The sequence below is a fragment of the Notothenia rossii genome, assembly GCF_949606895.1.
Source record: "Notothenia rossii genome assembly, chromosome: 3".
Classification (NCBI taxonomy): domain Eukaryota; kingdom Metazoa; phylum Chordata; class Actinopteri; order Perciformes; family Nototheniidae; genus Notothenia; species Notothenia rossii.
This window is the reverse complement of record NC_136901.1, coordinates 19,159,145-19,181,452: the sequence shown is the minus strand read 5'-3', so window position 1 is coordinate 19,181,452 and position 22,308 is coordinate 19,159,145. Positions and strand designations below refer to the sequence as shown.

General features: G+C 40.7%; 1 protein-coding gene across 1 annotated transcript in view; it reads right to left on the bottom strand.

Annotated features, from left to right (window-relative positions):
- Positions 1-21,687, bottom strand: part of LOC307031806 (glycogen phosphorylase, muscle form-like) — a 28,367-nt gene extending 6,680 nt beyond the window's left edge. Inside the window, exons 1-11 of the mRNA XM_079669229.1 lie at positions 21,565-21,687; positions 21,356-21,459; positions 9,402-9,533; positions 8,587-8,698; positions 8,416-8,498; positions 7,701-7,844; positions 6,703-6,795; positions 4,751-4,897; positions 2,517-2,680; positions 1,123-1,237; positions 428-529 (exon numbers count right to left, since the gene is read on the bottom strand). Coding sequence (XP_079525355.1) covers positions 428-529; positions 1,123-1,237; positions 2,517-2,680; positions 4,751-4,897; positions 6,703-6,795; positions 7,701-7,844; positions 8,416-8,498; positions 8,587-8,698; positions 9,402-9,533; positions 21,356-21,459; positions 21,565-21,631 — 1,263 coding nt within the window. The 5' untranslated portion in view covers positions 21,632-21,687. The remainder of the gene's footprint in view (positions 1-427; positions 530-1,122; positions 1,238-2,516; positions 2,681-4,750; positions 4,898-6,702; positions 6,796-7,700; positions 7,845-8,415; positions 8,499-8,586; positions 8,699-9,401; positions 9,534-21,355; positions 21,460-21,564) is intronic.
- Between the last annotated feature and the right edge of the window lie 621 nt (positions 21,688-22,308).

Below are 22,308 nucleotides of genomic sequence, written 5' to 3'. Positions count from 1 at the left end.
ACCATCTGACATTAAAATATGGATGCAAAACTATTTTCTTAACTCAACTGCGACAAATCAGAACTTATCATCATCGGCTCAAACTGACTTACCCGCACAACCCAAGACTTTTCACATAACATCACGGCTTCATTTTCAACCCCTCAACTTGCGTAATAACCTTGGCATCATCCTCGACACCACCCTCACTTTAACCTACTATACTCTTACATCATTCAAAAAAAGGCCGCAAAACTCACCTTCTCACTCTTGCCTTCAACTTCTAATCCTCTACCCACCTACCCTCCTCCACCTGGCTAAGTATTTGTATTTATTTTGTTTGTTATTTTTTCTTTACTTGCTTGTAAAGAGTATTTTAGCACAAGGAAAAGCGCTATATAAATACCATGTATTATTATTATTATTAATATTACTATTATTATCTTACCTGTTTGACTTTGGCAACATCTCGAATGAAGGTGTCATCGTCCACAAATTCCAGAAGCGTCTTCAGCTGGTCCAGGTCACGGATGTATTCCTCACCAATCCTCTATATAAAAAGATGATTGCATTATTATTTGGCAGGATACCATAGAGCCAATCTGCAGTGTAAATAACACATACATCTGAGTTTTGGATGTGCTCCAAATGTCCATTAGTTGAAGGTGGGGTAGGTAATTTTGGAGAAATCAGCTTGAGTGCGCTAGAATTTGAAAATACACAGCCGGAAAAAATCTGCCACTTCCTTACAGAGCCCCTCCTCCAACACACATGAACGCGCACATGACCAATGAAGGCACGAGATAAGTTTGTGCACAGATGGAAGGCTGACAGGCAGGTAGGCCATCCAGTTATTTTAGCCGGGCCGGCTCAGATGATTGGTCGCGCTTTTTACAGTACCACACTTCCAGAGATGACATTTTTTAATGTATTTTTTGTCAAGGCACTTAAGATATTCATTCCTATCGGGATGTTAAGAGCATTCCATGGAATATAACAAAAAGTGTATCTCGAGCTGGTTTCTCAAACTTACCTACCCCACCTTTGTTGTCTATGCAAAAAATAAACAGGACTTCACTTCCAGGAACCTGTACTCCTGAAATAAGTGCCCTCACTTGTGTGTATTGACAGAAACACACACACCTCTGCGATGACCTCAGCCAGGCCGGGGTTGCACATGACCAGCCAGCGTCTCGGAGTGATGCCATTGGTCTTATTCTGAAACTTTTCAGGGTCTGACTCGTAGAAGTCCTTGAACCTGAGGAGAAGAGCAGCAATGACACACTTATTAGCAGTTAGGGAATAATTTGTTTAGGTATTCAACCTTTGACACAGTTCATAATTTTCTCCTTTCACTGTCTCTTTTCCCATGACATAAGTCTACGGCCTTGGGTATTGCTACTATCTCTCTTAAGGAGGGGCAGATTGGGCGCATTGTTGTTGCCAGTCTATGGCAGAGCACAAGCTGACAAGAGATAGTTCAGGGACATCTTGAGGCCCTTCTTTTCTGGAACGTAGGTTCACTGCCACACATTATTTCCTATGGACGAGAGCTCTGGTTAGATTCAGGGTCCATATTTGTTTAGTCTCGCTGATGAAGAATGTTGATTATTACACTCTGAACTAGTTAAAACCTCGAGTGCAGAAAGAGTTCTTCAGAATTGGTTTGGCAACCGCTGTGTCAACTCGTGACACACAACCTGTCTTGTCAATTCTCCGGCCGTAACTCCAAATAAACCATCAGTGTTTGCCATCAAAGTTCCTGCTCTCCTCGTGTCTCTCTGAGTCCTGTTTCCAATTGCTTCAGAAGTTTCCATCACAATTAGCATCAGTATTTATATGGAGCAAAATCTGGTCCAAAAGTTTTGATCATTCAAAAAAATGTAAAAGTACTTGAAAGTTCAACTTTTGATCCTGAACTTTTAAAAAGCAATGATGTATTAAAATAAATAAATGTTCCAAGGTTTTTCCAGGTTGAATATTATTTTGATTTAGCATCTTCTTTATAAACCTGCCGGTCACATGGCTGGCACCAGCGCACGGGAAGGAAATGTAAGTCGTCTTCAATAAATAGTCTGGAATAGCATACATCTGGTAGCCTAAATGTATAAAACAAATGCTAAACTGAACCAAAATATTATTCAACCTGAAGAAACTTTTCAAATATTTAGTTTTAGTTTTAAAACATCATTGTATAAGTTTAGTATTGAAACTTGAACTTCAGAGAGGGGCGTGGCCAGCAGCAGCTCACTTGCATTTAAAGCTACAGACAGAGAATCAGCACGTTTGGAACAGGGCTGAAAGAAAGGCGATTATGGGATGCTACAATGATCTGTTCGGTGTTTCAGCCAAATCCTTCAGACATGTTTTGTATATATCCGAGATCTGTAATATAATGTTGAAAAGAGTATAATAGGGGACCTTTAAGTTGAGTTTGGGTACTTCTAGCATCACTGGTCATGTCAGATACAAATAAACTGGATGCTTCCTAGCGTTAATGTCATAGGCACAAACACGAGAGGAGAGATGTTTCCTACACAGTGGCTTTGATGATCTCAGAGTGGATGCGGGCCACTCCGTTGACAGCGTGAGATCCCACAATGCACAGGTGCGCCATGTTGATTTTCTTGCCGTCCACTTCCTCTATCAGGGACATCCTCCGCAGGCGGTCCAGGTCTCCAGGGTAAAGCTTGCCAATACGCTGAAGGGGAGGAAAGAGACGTCTCAGCAGATGTACATATTATGCATGTTTCATTCAAATGTTATTAAACCGCTGGCTATTTGCACATCCAGAAGACACAGATCAATATGAATGTATTTCCATAATTCACAGTTTTTCTTTTATAGGAAATATTTATGAAAGAAATGCATTTTGACATACTATGTAGCGTTTTCTTATAGTTTTGAAATACTATACTGCAAAAAAGTATTTAGTCAGCCACCAATTGTGCAAGTTCTCCCACTTAAAAAGATGAGAGGCCTGTCATTTTCATCCTAGGCATACCTCAACTATGAGAGACAAAATGAGAAGAAAAAAAAAAAAAAATCCAGAAAATCACATTGTCTGATTTTTAAAGAATTTATTTGCAAATGATGGTGGAAAATAAATATTTGGTCAATAACAAAAGTTCATCTCAATACTTTGTTACATACCCTTTGTTGGCAATGACAGAGGTCAAACGTTTTCTGTAAGTCTTCACAAGGTTTTCACACTCGGTTGCAGTGATGTTTTGGGGCTGTCGCTGGGCAACACAGACTTTCAACTCCCTCCAAAGATTTTCTATGGGGTTGAGATCTGGAGACTGGCTAGGCCACTCCAGGACCTTGAAATGCTTCTTACGAAGCCACTCCTTCGTTGCCCGGGCGGTGTGTTTGGGATCATTGTCATGCTGAAAGACCCAGCCACGTTTCATCTTCAATGCCCTTGCTGATGGAAGGAGGTTGTCACTCAAAATCTCACGATACATGGCCCCATTCATTCTTTCCTTGACACGGATCAGTCGTCCTGGTCCCTTTGCAGAAAAACAGCCCCAAAGCATGATGTTTCCACCCCCATGTTTCACAGTAGGTATGGTGTTCTTTGGATGCAACTCAGCATTCTTTCTCCTCCAAACACGTCTAGTTGAGTTTTTACCAAAAAGTTCTATTTTGGTTTCATCTGACCATATGACATTCTCCCAATCCTCTTCTGGATCATCTAAATGCCCTCTAGCAAACTTCAGACGGGCCCGGACATGTACTGGCTTAAGCAGGGGGACACGTCTGGCACTGCAGGATTTGAGTCCCTGGCGGCGTAGTGTGTTACTGATGGTAGCCTTTGTTACTTTGTTCCCAGCTCTCTGCAGATCATTGACAAGGTCCCCCCGTGTGGTTCTGGGATTTTTGCTCACCGTTCTTGTGATGATTTTGACCCCACGGGGTGAGATCTTGCGTGTAGCCCCAGATCGAGGGAGATTATCAGTGGTCTTGTATGTCTTCCATTTTCTAATAATTGCTCCCACAGTTGATTTCTTTACACCAAGCTGCTTACCTATTGCAGATTCAGTCTTCCCAGCCTGGTGCAGGTCTACAATTTTGTTTCTGGTGTCCTTTGACAGCTCTTTGGTCTTGGGCCTGGCCATAGTGGAGTTTGGAGTGTGACTGTTTGAGGTTGTGGACAGGTGTCTTTTATACTGATAACGAGTTCAAACAGGTGTCATTAATACAGTTAACAAGTGGAGCACAGAGGAGGCTCTTAAAGAAGAAGTTACAGGTCTGTGAGAGCCAGAAATCTTGTTTGTTTGTAGGTGACCAAATACTTATTTTCCACCATAATTTGCAAATAAATTCTTTAAAAATCAGACGATGTGATTTTCTGGATTATTTTTCCTCATTTTGTCTCTCCTAGTTGAGGTATACCTAGGATGAAAATTACAGGCCTCTCTCATCTTTTTAAGTGGGAGAACTTGCACAATTGGTGGCTGACTAAATACTTTTTTGCCCCACTGTATCACATAATATCCTATGCCGTTTTATTTTTTTTACATACTGTATATATATTTTTTTATATGTTATACATACTATACCAAGAGAGTTTTTCAACAGTTTTTTCTGATATTTTAGACATATTACATTACAACTTCTCATATCTTCGTCGTCTATACTATCTTGTTTTTTTTAATATATTTAACTTGCTATGTTGTATTTTTCTGATATTCTTTGATTTGTGTAGGTGAGGGCATTACGTAAAAGCCTAAAATGCTCAGATATCTAAGTCTAGCATCCTTTGTACCTCCAGGTGCCGGCTGTTGATCTCGTAGATTATCTCCAGGTGCCGGGGCAGCAGGTTATGGAAGAGGTCGACGGGCCAGCGCTCCAGGGCTTCAGGCAGGACGGTGTGGTTGGTGTAGGCACAGGTACGAACCACGATGTCCCAGGCCTGCACAAAGAGATCTCATATTATCACCAAATACCACTGAACGAGTAAACATGACAATATGTGCATTACCTTGGGCAAATACAGAAAACAATGTTATATTATGTGTAAAATGACAGTGTTTTTTCTTGAAAAGATTATCCTATATTAGTCGGTTTACTTGATTACATTCTGCCCAGTGTATGATTTCACTTCACTGTCTACCTGCAGTGTTCACCCTGCTGCAGAGTCATTCTTAGTGTTGAAGGATGCAGTTAGACAGTTAGACTGTAGCAGTTACAGTTTTTGCAGGAAGGGCCGAGGCAGTAACAGGCTCTATTTCTTCTTCTTTCGTGTAACGTCAGAGGTCCAACTCGGTGTTGTGTAGCCATTAGAGATGTTAAGATTCACCGATTCGCATCGGTGCACCGGCATAAACGTTCAAGATGCGAGTGCACCGGTTGAAAGAGTGCACATCGGCTACAGTTTGGGTTGAACCGGGTTGAACTTGCGATGCATCGATTGCGTAGCGTCTTTGCATCGGTAAAAAAACGATTCATTCATATAAAATCCCCTCATCTTGTCAACGCTCAGCAGAGACGATCTTTGATATTTGCTTCGCCACTACGGAGAACGAGAGTCTCAGTTATCAACACACACGGAAGTTGAGGAGAAAGAGAAACACAGCGCACCGAAAAAATACCTACAAATCAAACGTTTGGCAACACTTCGGATTGTTCAAGAAAGACGGTGTAATAGTCATTTATGCTATATAGTTGACCGCAGGTCATGGAGAGTAATAAGGTATCCGTAGACCTTTGTATGAGGTATCTTTATTACTTAACAGGTCTACAGCTATGATACATAGATCCGTCCTAGATGCGGACTTGCATACACACAGTATCACTCCGCAGCCGCACCCCATCAGTAACGTCCTGATGGTATATGTGCGCGGCACTATTACTAAAGACGGTCAACTTGAAAAATCAATCGCAAATTGTTAACGATGCCGAGCCGCTTTAAAGTACACAAGTAGTACGAGGAACTTAGCGACGCACATAAAGAGGCGACGTGGGGTCTGCGGCTGAAAAAAGAAACCTGAAAGTGAGACATGAGTTAAATCACTCAGTGAGGTGTTCTGTCAGAGAGAGGTGTTTAGCTTACAGCAGCCTGTGACGGCCAATAATAATTTAAATGTCTTCCTTACTGTAAGCAGTTATGAAATACCTGTTTGTAAAAGGTTATTTGTTTTCTTTATTGTTCAGATAGAAACCACTGCTTTCTGCTCACTGGTGAGTTAGCCTCTGAGTGTTAAGCACATCAGGCTGGCAGCTGTATGGGCATTACTCTATGGTAGCTGTTATTTGCACATTGTTAATCATGAGCAATGCATCCTTAAATTGTTTAACTGAGGTGTTATACAATTGTACTCTGGAGAGCTTTTAAAGTTAAAAACATAAACGGCATGATGGGATGTGCAGTACCAAATATGTAAAGCACTTTTTTGTTAATGTATGATTTGCTGCATATAAGGAATAAAACAAAAATCCTCTGTCGTACCATATTGAAGTATCATTATTTTTGCATCGTGTTGAATCGCATCGTATCGCCCCGAATCGCATAATGTTGAATCAAATCGTATCGAACTGTATCGCAACAGGGGTGAATCGTATCGTATTGCATCGCCTGGTGTTTCAAAGGTATCGTTAATGTATCGTATCGTGGCAACGTATCGAGATGCGCATCGCATCGGCCTCAGGGATGGAGATGCACATCCCTAGTAGCCATGCTGACGCCTGTGGGTCACACTCTGCTGAAAGTAAGTATACCTTGTCCCAGTCCAGTTTCTCAATGTCCACCAGGGTCCTCATCAGCTCAGGGATGGCCAGAGCAGGGTGGGTGTCATTCAGCTGAATGGCCACCTGCACAACAGAGTCACAATCATGTTTATTGCCACATCGTTTATCGCACAAAATGTTTAACCCTTAAAATGCGATCTAGTGCAAACTATTTATGTACGATCAAATTAATAGTTTGTTAATTTAATTGATGGCTATTTTCTACATTGTCCCCATATTGCACCCTTAATTTCCCCATGCTACACTGCCATTAGACCCGTGTTACACCCATATTACACTGTTATTAAACTCATTACACTGTTTGTTATACACCCCTATTACACTCATTTAACACTGTTATTACACCCATAATACACATTAATGCACCTGTATTACATTAATATATTACTGATGTTACACTATTATTACATATATTAGACTCATATTGCAGCCATACAACAACAATATTCAACCCCCTTTTATCACAGTAAGAAAAATGTAAATGTAAAATGAGAGCAAATATAGAAATATAATAGAATCTCTTGTGAAAACTATTATGAAAAATGTCTCAAAGAGCTATAAACATACCAAAAAGGAAATACTATAAGAATACAACACATTATAATGAAAGAATATGCACACAGTATATGATATTTTTTAAGTGGGGCAGCTGTTCAGACTTTAAACTAAGTGTCAGAAAAAGTCATGGGAACGTGCAAAGGTCACAAGATGTGTGGTAATGTAAGGCAGGGATAAAGAAAACAGCATGTTGCAAGTTTAAGTGAATTTTAGAGTGAATTTGCAACCATTTAGCAGAGTTGGAAACCTGCAATCTGATTTTTTTTTTTTTTATTAAAAAGGTGGTAATGTTAACTTTTTTATATATACATAGTAAAACAAAGGAACACAAGAAAATAGGTCCACAGATTACTACATCTGTTGCCCTGCATCCTGGTAAAGAACTGAGGTCATCCTCTCTAACGGCTCACCTTTTCTGGCAGCGTAGAAAGGTCTAGTCGCACAAACTCTGTGGAGCCAAACTTGGAGGCTTTGAATCGACGGATGATGTCTTGAAGAGTTGCCGCGACGACAAAGTACTCCTGCTTCAGACGGAGCTCCTTCCCTTCAAAGAACTGGAGGCCAAACAGGAAAACTGTCAAACGCCTGAAAGTGCTGCCATTTGTATCCCATCACACTGCGCTGGAGATGGAGACTGTCTGAATAATTAAGTTAAAGCTGCTTGATTAGGGCTTTCTTCCTCTAGTTCACTGTTCAGCCCCCTCCCCTCTGGCAGGAGGCTGCACTCCATCAGGACCAACACCTCTCTCCACCTGAACAGTTTCTTCCCCTCCACTACCGGCCTCTTAAACAAGGCCCGGTCCCCCCGCTGACACAGGATCAACTGTTGACTTGATCATCTGACTGATCAACAGTGGTGGAATGTAACCAAGTACATTTACTCGGGTACTCAAGTACACTTTTGACAAACTTGTACTTCAGTTTAGAAATTGTATTTTTTAGCTGATAATACTTCTGTACTTCTACTCAAGTAACATTTTTAATTCAGGACTTTTAATTAAACTGAAGTCTTTAAAGACCATAGTATTTGTACTTGTGAGCATAATGGGATCAAAGATAGGAGTCATACAAATAAGCCCCTACATTGGATTAAAGTGAATTAGCCAAACGGTTGGATCCACTCACATTGTCGTTGGGGTAGAGAACCCTGGAGATGTTCTCAGCCAGGTTCCTGTCCAGCACCGCCTGAATGTAGCCGCCAACATTAACTGCAGGACAAAGTTTGGATTCATACTTAGTGGATGTTCATGTATTTACTGTTTGTCAATGAGGAACAGAACAGATGACCATACTAACAGTCTTTGAGGTTGAAGTCACAGGGGGCTTTAGCAGACCACAGCCTCATGGTGTTCACGATGTTGTTCCTGTAGCCGGGGACTGGGGTGTCATAGGGGAGGGCCAGAACCACCTGAATCACAATTACAATAATATATTAAATACAGTGGTATTTCATTAGTTCATTAGCACAATGAGAACGATTGGTTTCTGTTGGGCCTTAGCTTCCTCTTGGATGCTACTTAGGATGCTATACTTGTTTACTAAATCTTTACAAAGATGACAGTCGGCACCCATTATTTTTTAATTAACCTTTATTTTTCCTCATTTTGCATTTACTGTTAAATGTAATGCTCACTATATATCTTCCAGTGGTGTAAAGTAACCAAGTACATTTACTCATCTACTGTACTCAAGTACAATTTTGAGGTACTTGTTACTTTACTTCAATTTGTACCTTTACCAGCTTTGATAACACTTTAATGCATCAACAATTATAAAACTCAAAATCATATATATTATTCTGAAATGGACCAATCTGCACAGTGACTACTTTTACTTTTGGTACTTTAACTATATTTTGATGATAATACTTTGATACTTTCACTTGAGAAACATTTTTGATTGCAGGACTTTTACTGTGACAGTATTTACTATTATTTTGAATACGAAATTATAAATGTATCGTTAAACTAATTAATAACTTTGAATCTGTTCAAATTATAGCACATATGTAATCAGACAGCATTATATCCATCACATGAGAGTTGCATTTCATTCCCTGAGCCCTTTACATTTTCAATGAAAGGTTAGTTCTGGTGTGTGTTTCCACTGACCTGTGTGTCCACCCACTTCACTCCTTCAGCGGTGTGTTCCACTCGTCCGTAGTAATGGACCGGACGCATGTACTCGGGGCGGGCCTTCTCCCAGGGGTTCCCGTAACGCAGCCAATCATCAGCTTCCTCCACCTGTGGAGACACGACGCTATGGTATTATTGTTGTGAAACAGAACATACTACACTACACAATAGTCATGAATATGTGCTACATAACAGTTTCTTAGGGTCAGGGGTGGAAAGTAACAGTACAAGTACATTTACTCAAGTATTGTAGTTAAATTCCTTTTTGGCATACTTATATTTTACTTATTTAAAAGCTACTTTATACATCTACTCCAGTACAATTCAGGGGCAAATATATTTTTACTCCACTACATTTATTTAACGCTCAGTGACTTTGTAGATAAAAACACATGATATGCTGTTATGATGTAATGCAGTACTGTACTACCAATTTGGTATCTTATGTATTTAAAATGTGCTCCATATTGACCAACTACAATACTAAAACGCTCTTACATGTATAAAACATGATAATATAATACAAATATAATGTAATAAAATGTAATCCGGTGAAAAAACGTATTCTGCATAATGAGTACTTTAACTTTGGATACTTAACGTACATTTAGCTGATAATACTATTGAAATTCATATTAATCTGAAATGGGCCATTTTACATAATGAGTACTTTTTCTTTTTGTACATTAAGAAAAATCAGGACTTTTTGTATTTTGGCTTGTGACCGAAATGTATGTCATGACAGTTAGCTCAAATGGGATATGGCAGTGAGAGCAGCCAATAACAAAAAGGAATGTACCATGGCCAGACTTGAGAACTGTTTGTCGTAAACTCCAGTAGGAGGCATTATAGAGAACCGCAGTGACGCGTCGTAAAACCCGGAAGTAAACTTCTTCCGGTTCCTTCGTGAAAAACCAATGCAAATTCTCCATAGGATTTTGGAAAATAGCTCGAAATAAGGTCTGTGGTTGACACACATTTAAGAAAGGGATCACGTTTTGTTCAGCCGGATAACCTCCACATGTCAACCCTACTTTTATAATTTTTGAATTATAAATCTAGTCGCTAAAAGCTAAATGCTAACGTTATGCTATAAACGAACTACAAGCCAGTGCAGCAGCAGGGTCGCACGACTTCAACGTCACGCCAACTTAAGATCGTTTCAACTGACTTGCACTGAAACTGCACTTTGAACACTTTAAATATATTAACATTTTAAAGTGTATACCCCGGTTATCTAGGCCCTTTTTGTTTTGTTTAATGTATACCACGTTTATCTAGGCCCTTTTTGTTTTATGTATACATGTCACACTGTGGGAAACGATATTTCTGGATGTATAACACATGTAGAATTTTTGACAATAAAGCTGAATTTGACTTTCGCGTGCTTGCATATTTTAACAAAGCTTTTCATTTTAGCCCCACTGAATTTAACTAGAAGTCATGGCTGTGTCAATTACCAGTCTGATATCGTTTTACAAAGATGACAAGAAGAGTGTAGATAGAGGAGAGAACCACTACAAGTCAGGACACGTTACAGTGCCGTCTAGATGAAGGTGTGCTTACCGGTGTTGTCAGGGCTAGCATGAGGGACAAGGTTTATAGCAGGGCTATTCAATTAGTTTGGAATGGGGGCCGGTTGATGAAAATGATCCAAAGCAAGGGGCCGGGAAAAAAATGGCTTGAAATATGAGCAATCATATTAAGAGCTTCAGATACAGTAAATACTACAGCAGGTCACCCTTGAAAAAGAGATCAATGATCTCAATGGGATTCACCTGCATAAATAAAGGTATGAAATGAAATGACTACAACAGCATAGTGGAGTGCATATATTTTGTTTAATTAAATCAAACATAGGCCCAAGGCCTTTATAAATGGCAAGTTCAGAACTCAGTACATGTGAAGCTAATATAACCAACATCATTAGATTTAGATTAAATGATCGAATAATTCACACAAAATAGCAATTTAGGGCCATACACAAACAACAGTGCATATTATGGTATAATAACAATAAAGACAAGTGAGCCATACCACATCAATTGCTTAATTAAAAGCAAAAACAATTATCAAAAGACTTGTATTAATTACCAAACCACAACACACAGCCTTTTAAAACTCAAACCTTTTTTGATTAACATAGTGATAACTGACATACAGTATGCAACCAACTTGGCAGATATGTGCCATCTAATGAGTGTAAGTCGAGCAAAACATTGTGAGGACAAAAAGTGCAAGACCCCTTGAATGAGGGAATTTCTCGTGGCTGACTTCACGAGTCCAGAACTTTTCAGAACCTGCCAGCTGAAATGACTGTTGCAGGTCATCTGATGACTGAATGTCAATGAGTTCGAGTTGTAAAGACGCCTCTTTTAATGTCACAATCAGCTCCTTTGCTTTCAGTGCAAACTCCCCCTCTACATTCACAGAGAAAGGGTCCTTCACAAATCTCATCACTTCAGTCGGGAGACTGAAATGGTCAAACCTCGCGGCAAAGTTGGTTTTCAATGCCTCCATAAATCCAGTCATCACCTTGGTGATTTGTAAACCTGCGGTGCACATGGTTGGAAAATTGAGCATTTTGCCTGGACATAAATCCGCAAAAAAAAGTGTGAGCTTTTTTTGAAACGCATGGAGTCTCTCCACAAGTTGTGTAACCATTTTATCTCTGCCCTGCAGCTCCAAATTGAGTTGGTTCAGATGTTTGAAAATGTCGCTCAAAAAGCAAACAGCAGCGTAAAACTCATCATTCTCTATCAGACACAGAAAGGCGTTGGCTTTTTTATGTTTTGAATTGCGGAGAAACGCCATGATCTCCTCCTTAAGTTCACAAAATCGTTTCAAGACGTTTCCTTTGCTTAGGCATCTAATGTCACTGTGCATGAACAAATCATTATATCGAGCTGACATGTCTGACAACATCTGGCGGAAAAGGCGGTGCTGTAAACTGGAGTTACAACAAATAAAGTTAATAATCGTCATGACAGAGTCCATTGTGTTTTTTAACTCACCACTCAGTTTTGCGCACAGGAGGCTTTGGTGGATGAGGCAATGAAGCGATCTCAGCTGTGGAGCCACATCTGCCAGCCTAGCGGACAGTTCCTGTGTTCGGCCCGACATCGCAGGGGCCCCATCCGTTACAAGCATGTTAATACGATCCAATCCCAACTTGTGCTCCTTGAAAAACGAAACCACTTTGTTGAACATCACCTCACCGGTCGTGTGTCCATCCAAAGGAATTAATCCAAGTAGATCCTCCCGAAAGAACTCAACATCAAAAAATCTAACATAGAGGCACAGCTGTGCAACATTGCTGCTGTCAGTGGATTCATCAATAGCTAGCGACATAACCTCCGCCTTTCTCAGTTTGTCCAAGAGAATCTCAAAAGCGTCCGATGCAAGGATCTCCACTCTCCTTGATGTTGACGTGTCAGAAATCGGAATGTTCTTAATTGAGTCAATAACGCTTTTTCTGATTTTCTCATCTGCAACCACTTCCTCAATTGATGCAAGCATACACTCTTTGACTGTCTCTGCGTCCGTAAAAGGCCTTTTCTTTTTGCCTAATATCCAGGCCACTCGTAGGGACGCTGCGGTAGCTCTCTCTTGGTCAGTGCAAGCCCGAAACAGGGAGCTACGTCTTTGGTCATAGCACGAAGTTAGCCCCAAAATCTTCTGGCGGCGAGCATCAGAGCCCGCTGGAAAAGTGGCGTCAAAAGTTGGCGTGAGCTGTCTTAAAATGCCTTCTCAAGTTGTACTCTTTACACACCGATAAACACTCATTGCTGATTAAACACACGGGCCTCCCACTGACATTTACACACAAGTACTTCTCTTTCCACTCGCTGTTGAATTGCCGGTTTTCGGTGTCAACCTTTCGTTTTTTAACGTAGAAAGAGACATTTTGATATCCAACTATGCTGACCAGGTTTGATTAATCGTACCATTGGCGCGAAACCGTCGAAGGTACGCGAGCTTGTAGTGAAGGACAGCGCGAGCCGCGAGGACGCGCGCAGAGACGCAATAAATGACAGGAGTTGCTAGTAGGTGGGTTCGAAACCCGAGCCCGCCAAAGTTTTCAGGCAATGTCTTCCCCTCTATCTCTCAATGTAACACCCTCTCAGGAATAAAGGCACTCTGGCCCAAAAAAAATAATTTTAAATGAAATTTTGTTTTTAAATTCAACTTTTATTTTTTATTTTTTACTTTTTAACATTATACTCAAAGGGCCAGTAAATATCACCCGGGGGCCGGATTTGGCCCGCGGGCCGCCAATTGAATAGCCCTGGTTTATAGTGTCGGTGAGTAGTGATAGCAAGAGTACCGTTAACCTAGAGTTAATTTATTCACATTAATTCCCATCAACAAATCAATTGTATGTGTCACATGAAATCTTTATTAGGCAAGGCAAGGCAAGTTTATTTATATAGCACTTTTCAACACAAGGCAATTCAAAGTGCTTTACAAAAAATGAAAGACATTAAAAAAAATGGCATTTAAAATCAGTCATTAAAAAGAAAAGCTAATAAAATAAACATTAAAAGAAAAAATACATGGATAAAAGTTACAGTGCATTCTAAGATATGAATAGTTCAATTAAAAGCAGCGACAAAAAGAAAAGTCTTCAGCCTGGATTTAAAAGTAGTAAGAGTTGCAACGGACCTGCAGGTTTCTGGGAGTTTGTTCCAGATATTTGGAGCATAATAACTGAACGCTGCTTTACCATGTTTAGTTCTGACTCTGGGGACAGACAGCTGACCAGTCCCTGAAGACCTGAGAGATCTGGATGGTTCATAATTTAGCAGGAGGTCAGAAATGTATTTTGGGCCTAAACCATTCAGTGCTTTATAAACCAGCAGCAGTATTTTGAAATCTATTCTTTGACACACAGGAAGCCAGTGTAAAGACTTCAGAACAGGAGTGATGTGATCCACTTTCTTAGTGTCAGTGAGGACTCGAGCAGCGGCGTTCTGAATCAGCTGCAGCTTTCCAATAGATTTTTTTGTGAGACCTGTGAAGACACCATTACAGTAGTCCAGTCTACTGAAGATAAAAGCACGGACAAGTTTTTCCAAATCCTGCTGTGACATTAGTCTTTTAATCCTAGATATATTCTTTAGGTGATAGTAAGCTGATTTAGTAACTGTTTTAATGTGACTGTTGAAACTCAGGTCAGAGTCCATCACTACACCTAGATTTCTGGCTTTATCTGTTGTTTTGAACATTGCAGACTGAAGCTCAGCGCTAACTTTTATACGTTCTGCCTTGGCTCCAAAAACCATTACCTCAGTTTTATCTTTGTTTAATTTGAGAAAGTTCTGACACATCCAGTCATTGATTTGTTCAATGCACTTACTCAGTGTTTTAACTGGAGTCTCCTGGTGAAATTGTTACATACATTTGTGTGTCATCTGCATAGCTATGGTAACTTATTTTGTTGTTCTTCAGTATCTGAGCCAGTGGTAGCATGTAGACGTTAAAGAGAAGAGGCCCCAAGATGGAGCCTTGGGGTACCCCACATGTCATATTTGTCAACTCAGATGTGTATTTACCTATAGAAACAAAGTTGTTTCTGTCCTTTAAGTAGGATTCAAACCAATATAGAACTGTTTCCGAAAGTCCCACCCAGTTTTCCAGTCGGTCTAGTAACATGTTGTGGTCAACAGTGTCAAACGCAGAACTGAGATCTAATAATACTAACACTGAAGTTCTGCCACTGTCTGTGTTTAAGTGGATGTCATTGAAGACCTTTACAAGAGCAGTCTCAGTGCTGTGGTTTGGACGAAAGCCTGACCGGAACACATCCAAACAGTTATTTAAATGCAAAAAGTTACTCAACTGTTGAAAAACAACTTTTTCAATGATTTTACCTAGAAAGGGCAGGTTTGATATGGGCCTGTAATGAAGCATCTAGATTATTCTTTTTTAAGAGCGGTTTAATGACTCCAGTTTTCAGGGCCTGTGGAAAAATACCTGAGTGAAGAGATTTGTTTACTATATGAAGTAGATCTGAGGCCATGCAAGGAAAAACATCTTTGAAAAATCCTGTTGGAATAATATCAAGGCAGCAGGAGGAGGATTTCAGAAGTTGAATAATGTCCTCTAGGTTTTTATCATTAATCTGATGGAATTGTGTCGTGATATCTGAATTGATATTAGGTGGACATAGGGATAACACATTTGCTGTACCTGATACAGAGGCACTGACTGCTTGTCTGATTTTCTGAATTTTGTCAGTGAAGAAGGAGGCAAAATCATTGCACGCCCTGGTGGATAGAAATTCAGAGGCTACTGACACTGGGGGGTTAGTTAGTCTGTTGACGGTAGCAAACAAGGCACGTGCGTTGTTTTTGGTAATGATGTCAGAGAAGAAAGACTGTCGTACGTTTTTCAATTCCAAATTATAAAGGCCAAGTCTCTCTTTATATATTTCAAAGTGAACCTGGAGATTTGTTTTTCGCCACCTGCGTTCAGCTTTTCGACACTCTTTTTTCTGCTCTCACGGTCATGGCCTTTCTCCATGGAGATATTTTCTTGCCAGACACTTCCTTTACCTTAGTTGGAGCAATGGCATCTATAACATTTTGAATTTTTGAATTAAAATGATCTACTAGCTGATTTACTGAGATGTTAGCAGGGGCAAGTGTGGAAGGAAAATTCTGAGTAAACATTTCCCTAGTATTTTCAGTTAAATATCGCTTTGTGGTTACCTCTTTTTGAACATTTTTGTGAACAGAAATAGAGCTCTCAAAGAAAACACAGGAGTGCAACATCAGTCACCACAACCTTAGAGATATTCAGACCCTTTGAGATAATTAAGTCCAGAGTGTGCCCCTTATTGTGCGTGGGCTCCGTCACATGCTGAGTCAGTCCATAGCTATCAAGAACACAAAACAGTTCTTTAGCCCCTCTGTCATGGGGGTTGTCAACATGGATGTTAAAATCACCGACAATGACTAGAAGTTCAAAGTCAATACACACTATAGACAGGAACTCGGTAAAATCATCAAAAAAGCTTGCACAGTATTTAGGTGGTCTATAGATATTTAGGAACAGAGCTCGAGAGGAGCATTTCAGCTGAAGGGCCACATATTCAAAAGAAGCAAAGTTCCCATAAGATGTCTTCCTGCATTGAATGGAATCATTGTACAAAACAGCAGCTCCACCTCCTTTCTTATGCATTCTTTCCTGACTCATAAAACTAAAGTTGGGAGGGGTTGATTCAATAAGAACAGCTGCACTGTTATTTTGTTCAATCCAAGTTTCTGTTAAAAACATAAAATCAAGATTGTGCTCAGTGATAAAATCATTGATTAAAAATGTTTTTCCTGCCAAAGACCTGACATTTAATAAAGCTAGTTTAAGTTTGTTTGATACACTATCAATCAGGTTTTTTGTAACAAGCTGTGGCTGACATGGAATCGCTGCTAAATTTGATAAACTCACAAACGTTTGAGCGCTTCCTGTTTCTAAGCTGATTCAACGCTCTTAATCTATTAGCTATCAACACAGATATCGGCAAAGCTACAGGCAGGCAGGGCCCCCGGCATGTCCTGGAAAAAGTTGAGTGCCATACGCCCTTGAGCCTGGACCCAGCACATATCAGTTTGCAGCGTTTTGTACACACACATCCCTATCAGGCTTTGGAGGGGAGGGAGGACCCACCACCCTGCTCCTCTCATCATAGGAGGGCAGGGTGAGGCCTACACTGTAGGAAGGGGGGTTTGGAAATCTGCTTCCATCTTCCTTGTATTGTTTTGGTTTGGATGATTGTGGTAGGCATGGTGATGAAGCCGGGGGAGATGGTGGGCGTCTCTGCTTCGGTGATTTTGGTGGGCGTCGTTGAGGGGCGGGGGTAAAGGACATGCTGCCAACCCTGCGTATCGCCTTCATGCAGTCATTGAACTCCAGGAAGGACTTGGTGCCAACCCTATGTATCTCCTTCATCTGCTCATCAAACTCCAGGGGGGTGGGCGAGGGTGAAAGGATGAGCGGAGAGTAGAGAGAGCTGGGGGACGAATGAAGAGTATCCTCAAAGGCGTTGACAGGGGGGGTGACGGGCAGTGGAGACTCCTCCATTTGTGTCATAGGTCTCCCATAATCAGAACATTCCTCAGGTGGGTGCTCTGATACTTCTTCAAGGTTTTCTGTGCGATGTGTTGTGTCTTTCTCCTGTTTTGATTCCTCTTGCCGCTTGTCCTTGGCAGAGGGAACAGATTGATGACGCAGGGAGTTGAATATGTTAGAGATAAACAATTTCACTCCTGACTTATTCAGGCAAACTCCATTTGCCTTATAAAGATGTCTGCGATCCCAGAAAAAGATAAAATTGTCAATAAAATTGACAGAATGGTCAGTACAGGCAGTTGAAAGCCAGGTTTTCAGTGCAAACAGTCTGCTGAATCTCTCCACTCCTCTTCTGACTGGCGGTAGAGGGCCACTGATGAACACCTCTGCATTTAGAGAGCTGACAGTTTCCAACAGACATTTAAAGTCTTTTTTCAGCTTTTCTGACTGTTGTTTCACAACATCATTTGTTCCAATGTGCAGTACCACATTCTTCACAGTCGGATGTTCAGCCCCAATATGCAGGATCTTCTCAGCCAAGTCAGAGACCATATCCTTGGGAAAACAGAGTACTTTGGTGTTGTTCTTACTACAGACCTTTTACATCTCTTACAGCAGAGTCACCCACAATCAGAGTTTCAGGCCCAGTCGTTAGCTTTCCCTCCAGCCTTTTACTTTTGGAGTAGCTATTGGTCCTTACCCTGCTGTGTGAGGAGGACAGGTTATCCAGGTCATCAGAAAGAGATCTCCGGTTCTCGGTCAGCGGAGCGTATCTGTTCTGGATTGGCACACTTGGTGGTTTAGGAGGATTGTTTGTAATTCTCCCTTTAGCAGCTGTCCATGGCTGTTTCCTAGTATGAATAGGGGTTGAAGAGGCGCTCTTCCTGGGTGATAACAATGCAGGCCAGCCGGTCGCATCACAGATTTCAGAGCGCTGGGCTCTGCCTGTTATTCGTCCTCCCAAATCCCATGGAAATGATTTACTCTTCGGCCTTGCACCCAGAGAGTTCCAGGGAGGACTACCACTTGCAGATTTATTACCCGGTACACAGCCCTCCTGTTCCTTGGAATCCTTGTAGCTGCTAACTAGCTGTGAGTTAGCATACCCTTTTCCATTATTTTGCAACACTGGTAAAGTGGTGTCATTCCCACGACATAGTCCATTCACTTCCACGTTAACTTCCAACCGTTGCATTTTCATTTCCAACACAGCCATCTTTTGTAGAAGTTTGTGGAAGTCATCTGTAGAGAAAGGAGGCATTTTGCTACCAACTAGCTTAAGCTAAATAGCATGCAGTAGCCTTCCAGGCTTTAGCTGTCGCTAGGCCATGCTACTGTAGGACTGAGGTCTTCGTACATTTTTTGAAATATGGCTGAAACCCTCCGTCTATTTACGAAGATTAACTGTCCCAGTGATAAGTTAATGTCCAGGAGCCGCTGCTCAAAGTTTTTAGAGAATAAGAATAGGAAAATCAGCATAAAAAGTAAGCAGAGGCAAGAGCAAGCAGAAAAACGTCTGCACTGTAAGAAAGATAAGCATATAGGACTTTTTAAAGTATCATGGTATTAGGGAGTTCGTTTTTCATTGGTGTGAGTTTGCAAAGCGAGTGGATGTATGCACATATAGTGGGTATTTCTCAATGTCGAGTACGCTTGCTTGGTAGCACATGTCTTCCGAGTCACTTGCTTCAAAAGCGAGGCAAGAATACTTCCTGGCATTTGGAAACCGAAGAGTGGAACAGGCGAGCAAGTGTGCGTCATATGAGAGGCCCTGCCTTACATTTTCCGCCACAGATTTGAGGAAATTTGTCCGTGCGCAAAGCATTGTGGGCAGGGCCGTTTCTAGCTTTTTGGGGGCCCTATGCAAGATGTTGTTTGGGGGCCCTAGTTTTTACAGTTTTTTTAACTACAATGGGGGGATTCCGAAGCCTTTAAGATGATCTGTGGAGATGCATCAATCTGTTACACTTTAATAGGAAAACAGGCTAATTTCACAAAAACCAAGCAATTGAAAATTATATTATCAGACGTCACTCATTGGCTGACAGCCCAACGATAATTTGGACTTTATTACCCCAAAAACACAAGCCGCAGCTTTGCTATCGCTGCAGTTTAGTCGTGTTTATATCCTACATTGGATTTTTAAGCATATAATGCTTCACCGAACACAGGAGGGGGCTTGGCTGTCTACAAATAAAGACGGCTCATTTTAATTCTCCCCAAATATATTGAGGCTGAACCTGAACTTTGAATTCTCTGCTCCCATCATAATCTTGGCGATCTTGTTTAAATTGTGAATGCAGAATTAGAAATACTATGTAACTGGTTTGCAGTTAATAAATTATCCCTTAATGTGGCCAAAACAAATTACATGTTATTCAATACAAAGTCTGAGAGTAGAAATGACTGCATTATACGGATTTGCAATACGGAGATAGAAAAAGTTGGTGCATGTACATTTTTAGGACTGCTTGTTGACGAAAAACTCAATTGGAAGCACCATATAAATTATGTAAAAACTAAACTGTCAAAAACAGGTATTTTGTATCATACTAAAAACATTCTTGAAGAAAAAATACTCTTTATAACAGTCTATTTCTCCCTTACCTTTACTACTGCTCCGAAATATGGGGAAACACGTAATCAACAAATCTACAAAAAATAATAACATCCCAGAAAAAAGTATTACGAATAGTCTGTGGTGTTGGTAAATATGAACACACAACTCCCATATTTAAAAAAACTCAATCTATAAAATGTCTTGACATAGTACAGCTTAAAACAGTACTGGTTATGCACAACATTTTCCATAACAAAATGCCTAGTAATAATATTCAAAAGCAGTTCCAAACCACAGCGTGAACATATGAATGTAAAAAAAGTCACTTGAAAATAAGTGTTCACAATGTTTATATGCAATTATGCATATATTATTATTATTATTATTCATTTGCCAAGTACATGTGTACATATGTATATATAGTATTTTCATTTCCAAAAAAAGATAGTTGAAACTGCTATTGAGCAGAAAATGACCCTATATCTAGTTTTCGTGTATATATATATATATATATATATATATATATATATATATATATATATATATGCATTTATGGTTTTCCTGCCCTAACCTTTATTGAATTTTTTCTCCTGTTTTCTTTATTTCTTTGTACTCCTTAATTTCTATCCTTTTTTGAAGCAATAATGCCGATGTTGTATTAGGATGATGCATGGGAGGGCTACTTTCCATAAGCTATGCTTCAGCCCTCCCGCTTCTACTAATTTTGTTCATCTTTGTGTGTATGAATTATACTTTTTTTGTTTTTTGGATGAATTATTAAAAATTTAAAAAATTTAAAAAACGTTAAGCTTGGGGGCCCCCTAGTGGCCGCGGGGGCCCTATGCATCTACATAGTCCGCCTATAGGAAGAAACGGCCCTGATTGTGGGGATTTTAAGACCGCGGAGTCTACACATGTGCAGCCTCGAAATTTCTCGCTACGAAGTACGCCGGGCTCGGTAGAATTCCAAGTATGCTGGACATTGGAACAGTCCTTCGGCGGCACTCGATGATGTAGTATGCTTGAAATAGTGGCTCTGGAGCAGCTTTACGCGACATTGAGAAACACCCATTGTCACAGCTGATGCAACCAGCAGCTGTAAAGGTCACTTTGGGTCCACCAAAAATTCCCCACCAATTGGCAACCACAGTTTGGCATTAGGTTCAAGAGAGTGCTTATTCTGATGTGCATTTGTGTTCATTCCATACGTTTGAGTTTTAAATTACCTTTTTTTTCTCACTAGATTACAATCTTAAGCAACATAGATTCAACCAAACAGAGCACCATAACTTGGACCTACCTGCCAGCCGTCAACAATCTTCTGATTGAAGATGCCGAATTCGTAGCGGATGCCGTATCCGTAAGCAGCCAGACCCAGAGAGGCCATGGAGTCCAGGAAACAAGCTGAGGAAACAACAAGGGGGGGGGGGCGCTGGATGAGACAAGGCTGTCCACAGCACTAAACATCAATGTCTGTCAGCAGCCAATCAGGAGGAGGCAGGAACTCACCAGCGAGGCGACCCAGACCGCCGTTACCTAGACCGGCATCTTCCTCGATGTCCTGCAGCTCCTCCATGTCAAGACCCAGCTGAAGGACACATCCACACTGCTGTTAACACTACAGTTACCTTCATCGCCTCAGAGAGTACATTTAGAATCATCTCCTGGTTCCTAGTTCATGTCAGCTGTCTAATACCCATAGAAAATTCAGTTAGAGACAAATGTAGAATCTGTTTGTCAGATCATGATGATGGTCTTCTGGAGATTTCTGCATTTACAGTACTGAATAGATAAAAGCATATGGACACCCCTGTGAAGATAACAGTTATAGCCTCTTAGTCCCATGTACAGGATTCAATATTTTACAAGATTGTCTTTCCTTTGACTGTTTTAACATTACAAGCTCCTTAAATAAATAGTATTTCCAGTTATGTGTGGAAAACCTTGACTGGTCTGCACAGAGCCCGGACCTTAACCCCATCCAACACCTTTGGGATGACCTGGATTTGACTCCTCATCGGGGTAGGCCCTCACTAATGCTCCTGTGTAGGGCTGGGTGTCCATACAGTATAGTTTCAATCGTAAAATCACTTTATGAGAAGCATTTTGTCATCCTGTTATTCCCCTCCATTACTGTGGAGCTGAGTGTGTGAACTCATATGGAGTGACCCTCATAATAAGGGGCTATTGGTTTGGCAAAGTCCCTCATTTGGGTTTGTTATGGGGTTCTTTTTGTCCTTTGCCTAACCTGGT